At 34.0% G+C, this 14,823-nt stretch overlaps 1 protein-coding gene across 25 annotated transcripts in view; it reads right to left on the reverse strand.

Moving 5' to 3' along the window:
• PPHLN1 (periphilin 1) overlaps window positions 1–14,823 on the reverse strand; it is a 149,428-nt gene that overhangs the window by 118,044 nt on the left and 16,561 nt on the right. For 17 of the 25 annotated variants that reach the window (XR_013363956.1, XR_013363957.1, XM_077870417.1 and 14 more), the window contains 3 exons: window positions 14,031–14,122; window positions 3,258–3,422; window positions 896–957 (listed from right to left, as the gene is read on the reverse strand). Coding sequence is in view for 23 of the 25 variants with exons in the window: in XM_077870417.1 (XP_077726543.1) it covers window positions 896–957; window positions 3,258–3,422; window positions 14,031–14,122 (319 nt within the window). In the remaining 2 variants the exon portion in view is untranslated. The remainder of the gene's footprint in view (window positions 1–895; window positions 958–3,257; window positions 3,423–14,030; window positions 14,123–14,823) is intronic. The other 8 variants (XM_077870425.1, XM_077870420.1, XM_077870419.1 and 5 more) reach the window with 1 other exon arrangement.

The following is a 14,823-nucleotide window of genomic DNA, read 5'->3' on the forward strand; positions in this document are numbered from 1 at the left end:
ATATATTTTTTTAAGATTTATTTTTTTGAGGGGAGAAGGGCCAGAGAAGAGGGAGGACGAGAGAAAATGAATCCCAAGTAGACTCCCTGCTGAGCATGGAGCCTGATCTCCACAGGGCTCAATCTCATGACCCTGAGATTGATATTGAGATCATGACCTGAGCCAAAATAAAGCGTTGAGTGCTTAACTGACCAAGCCACCCAGGTGTCCTCATCTTTAAAAAGCTCCTTTTATAACTTCTACTACTTCCTTTGTAGTGAAGTCATTTAAAACAAACAAACAAATCCTACAAACTTTAGAGGTGTCTGGGTAGCTCAGGTCATGATGGGATCAAGCCCCACGTTGAGCTCCCTGCTCAACATGAAGTCTGCTTCTCCTCCTCCCTCTGCCTCTCCCCTCTGCTCATTTCTCTCAAATAATCTAAAAAAGTAAAAATACAACTTGATTATATCTACCCATCTTTTTTTTTTCTAACTATTCTATCAGATGCCTCTGTAAGTAACTAAGGCTAACAATGACTGAAGTTATTCTAAAATGTGTTAATAAAAGACACTCTGTAATGACTCAAATCTTCTGGAGGGACAAAAAAAGCCTTAATCTTCTAATTAAACAGAACCCTTATAATCCATATTACACATTAGGAATAACTTAATAATTAATTTGATGAGAATATATCAATAATTCAAACATTATTTTTCATTATCAGTTTTCAAAACACCCATAGATACAGAATTCTATTAGTACTATTATATTACAGTCACAAAACTGTTGCTCTCAAAATTATAAATCCTAATAAAAAATATTTCATCTATGAGCCTTGAGATTAGATTTCAATACCAGACATCTTAGTGAATCAAGTATCAAAGTAGTTATGATATTAAGTTCATCTTTTTACCTGTACTCAGGCTGTCGGCTTGCAGAATGATCATCTCTTGTCCACCTATAGCCAGATTCATCCTGCAAAATAAAAAAAGCTATTTAGATATTTGCTTACATTATTTTGGCCAAGTAGGATATATCTAACAATACTACTGAAAATTAGTCTCTAAGATCAAAATAATATGAGGACCTAAACACCTTTCTGAATTACTCTGAGCTTCATAAACATAAAAAAGGAAAAAAAAGATAGAGCAAGTCATCCATTTCAACAAGTAATTTACTAGATGGAGCTTTATGAATGCTTAAGGTATTTCTTTGGTAGGCCCTTAACAGTCTTATTGCCAAAAACATATGCCAACATCACAACAGCTAAGGACCATTACAAGAACAAAGGTTCAATTTAATCAAGCTCACATTTCTTGACCTTTCATTTTATTTTCCTTCTGTTAAGTTCCCTCACCAATTTTCAAATTCAAGCCCAATGATGAATTTACTTTCCCATTTTTCTTGTTCAAGTTTCCTTTTCTCATCTTGATTTTCATTAAAATCCATAATTAAAAATAATACAATAAGCTATCACCTACTGATAAGCTATGTTAGAGCAAGATGTGGTGCTAAGTTTAAAATTAATCAAAAAAGTATATTTTGTCCTCTAAAACAGATATATTTGAAAAGCTACATTCAAAAAAACATAGTAACTCATGCCCAATTACTTGAAAATTACATATATAACAATATAACGTGAATTATTTACAATCAGAAATACTAATTCAGCTAAAATAAATGCTACCTTCATCTTCCTCTTTAGCATATCCTCTCTCATATAAGAGTAATGCATTCATCATTTTCCTTCTCAACAGTAAATATAAACAAAAGAAAAAACTCAACAGCTATAAGATAGGAGATTAAAGAAGTAGTTTATTTTATATAACTGAACTCAAGATAAATTCACATCACAAGAGTCCTAAGGATCTCAAATGGACTTATTTTTGTTTGAGGAGAATATAAAGAGAAAACGTTGTATAAAGTATGAATAAACACAATTTGTAAAAAAAAAAAAAAAACTATTGCTGAGGCACTGTTATGCTACAAGGTTTTAGGGAAAGAAATCATATTCATAGGGATTCACATACAAATTGGTCTAATGAATCCAAAATTCCCTACCTATTTTAAAAGGCCATATTTGATTTTTCTAAGAGGGAAAACAACTTTATGCAAAGGCCAAATTTTTTCTTCATCAGACTACCTGGAATAATGGCTCCAAAGGCAAAATCTAGTATTTCTAGGTTAGAGATAATATATAATGTTAACTTTTCAACACTAAATCCCTCTTCCTTAAAGGAACAGCATGACATTTAAAAATTTAACAAAACAAAAATCATTTCTAGAAGAAAGAAGCTATGCATCCCACACTTCAAAATGACAAGAAAATCCTGAATAGTCTCATTACTACTTTAGAATTGTCAAAGGTCACCATGATGCAGTTGTAAGAGAACTGGACTTCCATACATACCCAACTTTGGGTAAATCACCTTACCTCTGTTTCTTTGAGGGTAAAGTATGGAAAGTAATTCCAACAGCCAATGTGAGGTCAAATTTTAATATAAACAATGTTTGACTATATACTGTTAATTATAATATTATTTAGTAGGGGAGGGAGAAAAGAGAAAATATAGGAAAACAGTCTAGCAGAGGAGTGATGTAAACACACAAGCTAAGTCCAAGGAATGGCATCAAGGAATAGTTGCAATCAAGTTCAGTGATAGATTATTGCAACATTAAATACATACTTCTAGATTATTAAAGATGATTAAGAGAAACAAAATACAATAGCAACAATAATGGTAATAATAGAAGCTAACATTTAAAATGTGCTTATTTTATATAGGACAGTATTTTGAGAGCTAATTTGAGTTACTAAGTAGACTTTCATAAGTATAACAAAAATGAGACTGAAGTTCAACAACTGTAACCCGACCTCACCCACAGCATTTCATCATGACGAAAATAATCAAAGTAATTATAAGTGGGTACATCCAATAAGAGATGGTAACTACCTGTTCATCACTTACTGAGAACCAAAGCAATAAAGATTACCTTTATCTGCTTCTGCAAATCCTTGCAATATAGGGGTTAAAAACACAGGCTAGTTGGAATTAGTGTCATTTAGATAGAGCTACCCAGAGTGGCTTACCCACTTTGTCCCAAGATTTTCCACTACCAGTTCCCATTTGACAGCTCTAGCAGGCAATTCAACAGAGCATCAAGCAGGAAGTGTTTATTCAACTACCTTCATGGCCAGTCACATAAATTTCAAAAATTACATGATTTTTAACTTATAATAAATAACAATTAGTACACGGGGGAAATTTACATACTCCTCTGTGAGGTGGACCACTTCTTCGATCATGAGAAAAACTGCGGCCCTCGTCATATTCTCGGTAATCAACATGACTGTAATATCTATTGTAGTTTCCTTCACCAGGTCTGTCTAGCAGTGGTGGTTTCTTTGGCACAATATTAACTACTCTATGGTAGCCATCCTAAAACAGACAAAAAGAAATATATAAAAATCACTAATTTCTCTATTTGGTTTTGGAAAGGTTTTTAAAAAGTACAGGAGTTCTTATCCTTAATCAAATAGAGTAAATGTATAAACAAACAAAAATGCATTAATGAAATAACATGAATATAACTAATAGTAAGGTTTTCACATGGATTAAAGGAAACAAAATTGTTCAATGAAGAAAGCCAGGTGTTTAAAACAAGCAGCAATGCTAAAAAGGAATCATAAATAAAAGAAAAAAATACAATGTTATTGTTTTAATAAAAAGTAAACTATGGAAAGAATGCTACAGTAGCTCTAATCCTAATTGCCTAAGGAGTTTAGAAACAAAACCATTTAAGATAGCACCCATCTTTAGTCTACTGTGTTCGAAGAATACTGTTTAGAAGAAATACAAAATCTTCACACACAAACAGTAGCAAACAGGGAGGTAATATTGGGCTAGAATCATCAAGAGGAAACATTCTGCTATTTCTCCAGAAGCACTGGAGAGAAGAAAGCCTTTGACTTCACAGGTCTAGAAGCAAAATAAAACCTGATATAAAATTTGAACTAATTTTCAAAGTAGTATGTTGTTAATGTTTTAAAGTTTTAGAAATTAAATGGTTTTTTGCAGGGGTTGAGAAATTGGATGGAGGGAGATGGATGGAGAAGAACAACTTTTAGGTTAGTAGCTTCTGTGAAATAACTGAAAAGACGGTTATAAACAGAACTAAAGAGCTACAGAATACATTATTTGTAAATAATCTGGGCTTGAGCATTAATGGTATGTCTTTCTACCAACATCAGATAAAGTATATGTGAATGAAATTAGAAAGCTATCAAAGTATAAGACATAATCAATTTAAGTTAACTGATTTGACAAATTAAAAAAATAAAGCCCAACATTCAGGGCATTATTACACCATCTTTAGGTCTCAGTTTCATTATCTGTCCAATAGATTAATACTAATACCTACCTCAAGGAGTTGTTGTGAAGACTAAATGAAAAACACACTGTAAAGCATTTAGTACAATGTACAGGGCACACTAAGTGCTCAAAAATGTTCGCGGTTTCGATTACCTTTTTCATATCTAGGTACAACACAATTCCACCAAGTGTCTATTTCCTTAAATTACTTCTTAGCATTAATAACTAAAACTATCCAATTATTAAGTTACTGTGTCCTATTCAAATTTCCCAATGGATAGGAAATTTGTTAATGTATCAAGAAAAAATAAAACCAATAGCTATATCTGAGAGCTAAAAGGATCTACCTAATTTATTCAGCTGGAGATACAAGGTGGTTTCCTTCTTTAGTATGTGAGACATTAAATTGTACACATATTTTATATGTTTACATAAAATATAAATGAACCCACTGGCTGTGTCTTGTAAAAACTGTCCTTCAATAGAGATTTCAATTAAATCTAAGCAACCATTGAACTTCTAAAAATTTTCAACATTAAGCCAAAATTAAGCGACCTTATAATTATTTTCTAAATCAAAATTCGTTATTCATAAAATTAGAATCACTGATTTCTCCAATTCCAAGAAGCCATAAAATTCCATTCTATAATATCCTTGTTTGTTTGTATATATTTATTTGGAGGGATAGTGGGGTAAGTATGCATGTCTAAACATTTTTATGAATAGAGAGCTTATTACTTTACAAAACAACTTTTGCCTTTGTTAAAAATTTGAGGATTATAAAACGCGTATGGTAAAACTTTCAAATACCCAAATCACATTTAGTCACAGATTCAACAGTGTTTTTTCCAAATAATAATACATGAAAACATTCCAAAGTCGTTAATCAGCAACAGAAAAAACTCCTAATGGCAACTCTGTATCTAGCAATGAAGATCAAACTGACATGTTTTTAGAGTGTTTAAATATATTATACTATCTCACCTCTATAGGTGTCTATTCTTAAAGAAAACTCCCTAGTTATACGAAAAGATTTAAGGAAATGAAGAGAACAATAGGAGTTTATGACAAAGCAAGACTATAGTATCAGAAAGTTCCTATCTGATCCAAGTATACCATTCAAGGATTTTATTTCCAATAAAATCCATGATGGGAGGCAAAGATTTCAATTTTTTTCAAAAAAAAATTTTTTTTACAAAGAAAGTTCAAACAGTATTTTATATTACCAGCAATGCCAGACCTGATTAGAAACACCATCAGTGTTTGAAATTCTTGTACAATATACATTGAGCTATAAACATGTAATTTTTCTTTGTATAAGCTAACAGAAGTATACAATGCTTCAGGTACAGATATGGTTGGAGTCTTCATTTTAGAAATATCTTGGAAAACATTGGCACCATTATGTACAAATCAGAAATAAAAACTAAGACTTCTAAAGAATATTTTAAAAGATTGTAAAGGTAACAAGATCATTTTTAATTAATTTAAAAATAAACTCAACGGAATCAAAACTTTTCTATTATTTAAAATGCAGATATATCAAATCTTGAATTTGGACATAAAATCTGAATTCCCTCAATGAAATAAATTTTCATTGCTTCTGTTCCTTATGAAAAAAATATGTACAGTATCTCATTACGATCAGACTATATCAACTTAATACAACGGTTTCATATTTATACTACGTATCAATTTTCCATGGCTGTTACTAGAATTTCTAAAAAAAAAAAAATGCATAAAATCTATCAGATTAGCAAAATTAAAATTAGTATTAATGGGGGATCCCTGGGTGGCGCAGCGGTTTGGCGCCTGCCTTTGGCCCAGGGCGCGATCCTGGAAACCCGGGATCGAATCCCACGTCGGGCTCCCGGTGCATGGAGCCTGCTTCTCCCTCTGCCTGTGTCTCTGCCTCTCTCTCTCTCTCTCTCTCTGTGTGACTATCATAAGTAATAAATGAAAATTAAAAAAAAAAGATCATACATTTAAAAAAATAAAATAAAATAAAATTAGTATTAATGTTACGAACAGTCAGACCAAAGTAAAAAAGTATATAGAACTCATTAAAAAATATATTTAAGCCTATTTTAGTTAATCATTGCTCTATCCTGGCAGAACATAGAAAGCAAGAAGTTGCATGTAAATTTAAATACTTTTGTTGAGAATTATAGTCAATGAAATTTACACTTTCACATATAGGTCACTATCTCAGGGGTGAAACAATTCCTACCATTAGGCTCTCTGCGTTTCTGAAATAAAGACTGTTCACAGTTCACTTGTGCTAATGGAAATCTGATCAGGTTAAGATACGTATCAAATTAGTTTTGCAATTTTTAAATCTGAAATGGTGTTCACGTTTTGTCACAAAATAAGCAATTATTTCTTAATTTGATATAAATTCCAATTTAGTAGAACTACCTCTTATGAGAAAATACTTTCATTTCATTAAGTAAAAGCACTAAGTTTTTTTTCCATTCGATATATAAATGTCAAATTTTCCACACTAATGTTTAGTCTCATTACTAACATAACTAACCCATACACTTAATTCAATGTCATTAAGATATAATTGGCACAAATTCTAACGCAAAAGCATTTTAAAGGAAAAATTTTAACATAAGTGCCTCCTCCTAAGCATCTTTATCATTTAGAGACATATTCTGAAATATTTATTTGCATTTGAAATAGTGCATCTTGAATTTACTTCAAAACAACCTGGGAGACAAGAAACTAGTGGAGGCATAGACAAAACAAGATGGACCATGAGTTAATAACTGCCATTTGGATGATTTGTCCATGAGTTCATTTTGCTATTTTGTCTCTTATATCTTTTTTTTTTGTCCTTATAAAAAGTCAAAAACAACTAAAGCACACTAATCTACCAGCAAATTAACTAAGTATGATAGTACATGTCAATAGTTAATGCCATTACTCCCTAAAACAATCATCTTAGTATGAATGCAAGCTTCATGGGCACAGAAACCTTGGTCTTAATTCACTGCTCTATTCCCAGCACCTGGGACAGCACCTGGCACACAGTAAGCACTACATGCATAACACACATTCTGCTTTGCTGTATCAATATTACGTTACTTTTGGCATCACATGCTTTTTATTAGAAAAGTAACAAACTACACATAACTAAAAAATTCTACTACACAGGCTGGTGGACTTTTCCTTTCGGAAGCTTGAGGTTCCCTTACTCTGATTCCTCAGTTTGTGACATGCATTTCTATGTAATAGCATTTATTCATTTAATTCACTCGCTGAATATTCAAATACTAGTGTTTTGCATTTCAATGGCTTTGGAGAATAATGGGTCAAATATCTAAAACTGGAACTGCCCCAGAAAATCAGGACATACTGTTACAAATGTAGCCAAGAACTGATCACTCCTCTCTGGAAATAATGACAACAAAAAAAAGTTAAGTTTTAGTAATTCTGTCAGCCAAGAAGGTAAAACACCTCCCAGGGCAGCTCTACACAAAGGAACATTACTAAATCAAAACTCAGCAGATGAACACTTAAGATTTGCATATCATGTATGTAATTTTTACATTTAGAAAAAAAGCTGTAAAAAACAATGCACTTTTATGATATGTATACCTATGAAAAGCATATTACTTGTTGCCCGGTTTACTCTGAAATACATCAAAAAATTAGATGGATTAAAGTGGATGGATTAAGGGCAGATAGATGGATAAATACATGATAAAGTTTTCATAAAATGTTATTATAAGTAGTGAGTAAATGGGAGTAATAAGAAAAAAAATGCAGTAAAACTGCTCTTCTGTTAGAGAACAGAATCCAAATATACAAAATAAAATAGAGTAGTACCTTCCTCTATCCCAAGCACTGATGATAGTAAGTGCCCAGTTTTTAAGGATTAACTACTTTCATATTTAGAAAAAAATAATTTGCTTTTTAAAACCTTTTAAGTTTTTATTGAAGTATGACATACTTACAAAAAAATGTAAAAATCACAAATGTACTCCTAAATTACTTTTCACAAGGTAATTACACTGTGTAACTACCACCCAGATCAAAAAACTGAATATCCCTAGTTCAGCAAAAGCCTTCCTATGCTCTCTCCTAGTCACTACTCCTCTCTTCTAAAAGTAACCACTTTCCTGGTGAGTTTTGCCTATTCTGAAGCTTTATATAATACACAGGAAATACAGGATATAATCTTGTATTTGGCTTCTTTCAGTATGAGTTTCAATAGCCTATTCAGGTCCATTCATTCTAATTGCTTGTAAATTGTATAATTAATTTACTCTACTGTTACACATTTGGATTGTTGCCAGTTTGGAGCTGTGATGAATAATGCTGCTTGTGAGCATCCTATACAAGTCAATATGATATACAAATATGTTTTTTAAAATAACATTAGATGATTTGTTTTGTAAGTTCTTTAAACTTTAAAGAAATTATATTTTTATTGGCTCCAAAGTCAAGAATTATAACTTTATTGATTTATATTTCTAGTTCTAGTGTCATTTATCAGTTTTCTAGCTTAAGGATTCAGTAGGTCCTTAAAATCAGATGTGAATAAAAGTTACTTTTTTCACCCAAATGCAGCAACAAACACAATAACAGCAGCAGCATCTGTGGCTTCATCACTAACAGAAATCATAGATATTTTCATATCATGTTATAGCCGTGCAGTATATAGAAACATGATTTATTCTCATTACTTTGAAAATATAGTAATGAAAATCCCACCATTAGTTCATAATATTTAATGACCTACTCAAGAAGTACATCACAAATTTGTTTTTATTTTTTTATTTTTTTTAAAAGATTTTATTTATTTATTCATGATAGACAGAGAGAAAGAGAGAGAGAGAGAGAGAGAGAGAGGCAGAGACACAGGCAGAGGGGGAAGCAGGCTCCATGTAGGGAGCCCAATGCGGGACTCGATCCTGGGACTCCAGGATCACTGGAGGCAGGCGCTGAACCACTGAGCCACCCAGAGATCCCCACAAACTTGTTTTTAATATTGATAACTATACTCAAATATAAGTAGTCTCCTTTAATTCTGTGTATTTTATAGTTTAAAAAACCCTACTCTGAAAAGGGATCCATGGCAACAAAAAGTTTAAGATACTTTGCTTTATTTAATTAAAATGCAGGTGTAACATAGAAGGCAAAGGAATAATTTCCAAGAGCCATCAAAGGTGCATAATTGAGAGGAGGGGAAGGCTTTAAATTTCCAATCAAAATAAGGCCAAGTTCACCAATAAAAGTGAGTCTTGAGGAAGGGGATATGGGAATGCAGAAGGATTTATCAACTAGGAGAGGCTGACTAGGGGGATGAAGGGACCCATCTAATTGAATTTAAAAAAAATTTTTTTTAAAAAAAGGAGAAGAATGAAGCTGTACAAGGTCTGGGCAGGTTCTGTGCTCTTAGAAGGAGAAATGCAATCTAGGCTCCTTCCCATCTTGGAGAAACCAAGTAGCCAGAGAATTTAGGAGAGTCAGATTTACCTTTGGGAACTTAGAGACAGTTAAGTACTTCTAGTCTGATTTTAAATGCACTTGTGGTATAAAACATATCTATATGCTTCCTGATGATGAAATTATTTTATAAAGAAGCATGTTTCACATTTACAAACACAGAAATGATATAAAAATGAAAATGATTGGGTTTGTTTAGATTTTATTACAATATCATCACCCACTGAGAACTTACATCACCTGTCATTTTACCTTAACTGTTATCATCAGCAAGTTCATTGTTCATCTATGATCTCTATTTCTTAAATCTGCAAAAGAGTCACCTGACAAACTTTTTTTTTTTTTAACCTGACAAACTTTTACAACACTGATGTTGAGATCCTAGTTGCAATGATTATGACTTAATTACCTGGATGGGGCCCAGATTTTGGTATATAAGAGCTCTCTGGATGACTTTAATATACAGCAAGGAATGAGAGCCTCTAATCTAAATCACTGATCCAAAATCTAGCCTCCAAGTGTTCCCTTCCTCAAGTCCAATAACCTTCACCACTCTCTATCCCTACCACTATCCACTGAACTTTAATCACCCAGGACTGTCCTTCTCTTGGAAACTACATTTCAAAATACCTGTCTTTCTGCCACACTCTGGTCTTCAGCCTCACCGAGCCTTTCCTGTCCCTCAACCCCTCATTTCTTTCAATCCACTGTCCCTCTCACAGCCTTACTTCCTTTCTGAATTAGCCCGTAACACGTAATATATTACCTCAGTAATTCTCTGAGTCAGAACTTTCAATATCCTTATCTTCCTGAGTCCACCACTCCTAACACCTTGCCTTCTCCACTCCTAAACCGGGCTACTTAGGTAATAAAACACACATTCCTGTAGACTGGTGCCCCTATCTTTACAGTGCACAAGCTCACTGCCCCTTAGCAACAGTCTTTTTAAACATTTCTGGTGAGGAGATATCAACAATGGTTACTCCAAATTCAACACACTGGCCTCAAGTTGCCCTCTACCTCCTGCCTTTCAGGGGATGATCTTGCTATCCCTTCAGAAAAAACAAAGGCTATTTATTAGGAGGAACTTTCTCTAACCCATCCTCACACGGTAACTTAGAGATCTGAAGGGCCCTTCTGTCTTTAGGACACTGATAAACTGATTACTCCCACCTTAAAACTGACCCCTCCCCAGCTTTCTTAACTGGAATCCCTCCCTAGCAATAGCTGACAGCCTCCTGGAAGATCCCTTGACCTCCAGTTTTATCTCTGGAAGCCAACTTGACTGTAGTGTTTTCTATGATACAACAAAGCATGCATGCATAATCAGAATGGTGTAATATATAACATCTAACTTTTTCCATGATTTGATTGTGAACATTTCCCACTGTTGTCTGAAATTATGTTTCTGTATATAAATCCCTGTCTACAGGGACGCCTGGGTGCCTTAGTGGTTGAGCATCTACCTTCGGCTCAGGGCATGATCCTGGGGTCCTGGGTCTGAAACCTGCCTCAGGCTCCCCGAAGGGAGCCTGATTCTCCCTCTGCCTACATACGTCTCTGCCTCACATGAATAAATTTTTAAAAATCTTTTAAATAAATAAATTCCTGTCTACATTTTATGGCTTCTACAACATTCTACAGAGTTCTATAAATAAACCATTCAACACTCAGAATTGTTTTGAAGATTAAGAAGGTTATAATATAAAACCCCTCACAGTAAGCAGAAACTAGTTAAATATGTAATTATAGTAAGTGACCATTTAAAAGTCTTCCCTTCCCTAAATGTACCTTTTTTTTAAAGAATAAAAGATTTTATTCGTTTATTCATGAAACAAAGAGAGGCAGAGACATAGGCAGAGGGAGAAGCAGGCTCCCCATAGGGAGCCTGGTGTGGGACTCAATCCTGGGACTCCAGGATGACACTCTAGAGCCAAAGGCAGAGAGACGCTCAACCACTGAGCTGCTAAGCCACCCAGGAGTCCCTAAATGTATCTTATTTTATAATTTGGAGTCATGTGTTACATTAAAAACAAAAATTAGAAAAGAAAAAAAAAAGGTTGGGACGCCTGAGTGGCTCAGCAGTTGAGCGTCTGCCTTAGACTCAGGGTGTGATCCTGGAGACCCAGGATCGAGTCCCACATCGGGCTCCCTGCATGGAGCCTGCTTCTCCCTCTGCCTGTGTCTCTTCCTCTTTCTCTCTGTGTCTCTCGTGAATAAATAAAATCTTAAAAAAAAAAAAAAGGAAATTCCCGCAAATTGAAAACAAACTAAAACAAATCCAACTACATACCCAGTTGGTGGCATAACCACACAGAAAATTCTCTTAAGTATCCTTGAAATACAAATTCCTAATGGGATATATCCTTGGAAAGGTAGGGGTTCTAAAATTTTTTTCCTAAAGTGATCCCTTTCCCATCTTTGCATTACTCCCACATCATCTATGTCACTTTGTTTTCCTAAGTAAACTATAAAGTATTTTATCAAATTAAAAGAATTTAATAGAAAATTTCATTAGAAACACAGTCTATAAAATCTGGAATGAAATGACATATAGTAATAATTAAGTTTACCCATTCTGAAATATGGTAGGCCTCTTTGTTCCAGTTTTAATTCTGTTTTTATTGTTGTAGTCAAACGATTCTTTATGGAAATATTTTCCTTTGTAGTAGTTCTTAACTAGCTGGACATTCCACTGTACCACTATTAATGTCATGAGGATGGTGATCATCAACATTGCAGCCCACAGATTATTTAAGAGTCCCCAGGATCTCTTTAATGGTTCCAGAGAATCTCTAGCTAAACATTGGGAATTCTAGATTACCAGAATTCTCTGGCTAAAGATCAGACCCTTCCAATCATTAGTTGCCTTAGCTAAAGCCCAGTGATGCATTTGTGGGCAATGTTGACAATCTCATCAAAACTGATATTCCCACTGTGCTTAATGTTTTTCTGCTTCTTCCAGTCTCGTGGGGGTTCCTTGAGCTCTCTGACAATCAGGGCAGAGGCAGAAAATACCACTTCATCTAGGCTTGTCTGTTCTGAGTGGTCAGTTACACTGTCATCATTAGACACAATCATCAGTGGCCTTGGCAAGGTCATCAGCAACCTCTATCGGAGATGGACTCAGAAGGCCAATCTTGGGGACCAGGACAGACAAAGCACTCACTTCCCCATGAGTGCACCTCAGGTACACAATTTGATCTTACTGGGGTTGGGATCTCAACTTAGGTGGCATGGTAGAGGCAGCTAGTGTCAGGATGAACCCAAAGTTAGGACTACCAAAAAGAGTTGTACCTTTGTCTCCTTCAAACCAAAAACCAAAAAGCTCATCTTTTATCATTTTAGATCAATTGCAGCCGAAGCTGTAACCCAGGCCAAATGATAATGCTGAAAGTAGTATCACCCATCTAAGTGTGTTGTGGGACTTACTTAGAAGTAAAAACGTATAAACCAATATTTGTGCCTTTGATGGTGTATAATGAATCCATAATATATCCACATAGTATCACCACAACCCAAATCCCCTGGTACTTAGAAAGGGCCTATGCAAAAGTTTAAGATTGACAGCTTCTTAACCCTCCCCAAACTCTTCCTTAGGTCACTGCAGAGTATTTTGGGGAGAGAGTGTATATAGTCACCCAATAAACACTGAACTCCTACTATGTGCCACACACTAGATGGTGCTGAGAATACATTAATAAGAAAAATAGCAAGCTCCTTGAGAAAAGGCCTAATTAAAATTCCTAATTCTTAAAGCAACAGAGACAAGCAGTAGCGCAATATACTAAAAGCTACCTGCCTGCCCCTGACCTGCCCCTACTTCATAATTTCACATATCCAATTTGCAAACATTTTTAAGAATAGAGAAAATAGGGGACATCCAATAGTAGGAGCAGGTGCTCAAATACTCCATTAATTAACAGTCTATCTTTATAAAAACTCAAATTTTCTTCACAAATTCAATTCAGTATACAAATCCTCCATTTTAGAAATTTAAATAAACAATGTGAAATATAGATTATCTACATAAATAAAATGTTGCCCTTTATTTTCAAACTTTTAACTTTTAAAAGATAAGCTTAATCTGCCTATATGTCAACCCAGACTGTTAAGTTTTTGGCACTTAAAGATTTTATTAGGAGGCTTAGCTTTGGTGTACCAAATTCACTTAGATTCTAGATTTTCAATTATTCTACAGCAGTAGCGACTTACACTGGGGTGACTTCGAGGAGGTATTCGTTCTCTTGGAAGTCTTTCATAGTCATATCGTCCCTCAGACCACATTTCATCTCTTCTGTAAGCCACTAAACAAAAAGGAACCAAAAAGTTATGGCTTTTTATGTAATTAGGAAGCAATAGAGAAGATTTTTACAAGAGTAAATAGTTACATTTCAACACAAATATTTTCCAGAGATACTTAAGAAAAAAATGTAACTGACCAAAAGGAAAAAAGAATGATTAAGGCAATTCTTCTTCCAAACAATTCTGAAATGTTCTTTTTTAAATAAATGTAATAGAAAGCCCCACATTCCGTTTCAAAGACTATTTAAAGCTTCAAAGAGTTTGTTCCCATCGCAGTAAAAAGATCCAGAAGACCACAAATATTTCTTCATTCTCATAGTAAAAATTTTTTTTCTCATAGTAAAAATTAGAAAGATTCATTTTCATGAATAATTTGCAACGCTGATCAGCAATGCTATTCCTATTTCCTAGTCGATGGTTTCTATAACATTTTTATAACATTTTTAGTTTTGCTACATTCCTAGAGCTTATCTCTTATATATGTTCAATGAAATGGTTTTAACTTAAAAGTTTAAATAAACAATCCTATAAAAACACACTCAACAAACTGAAATAAATCACTCTCAATTTTGCTTTTAATGCTATAAGTTTATTTTAATGCAAAGGCACTTTCATAAAATTCAAAATTAAAAGTTCTGTCAGCATTTTTCATGTTTGGGATGCAGAGAGAGGCTTCCTACTTTGAGAGCTGCCATGTTCTGGG

The sequence above is a fragment of the Canis aureus genome, chromosome 25, assembly GCF_053574225.1.
Source record: "Canis aureus isolate CA01 chromosome 25, VMU_Caureus_v.1.0, whole genome shotgun sequence".
NCBI classification, from domain to species: Eukaryota; Metazoa; Chordata; class Mammalia; order Carnivora; family Canidae; genus Canis; species Canis aureus.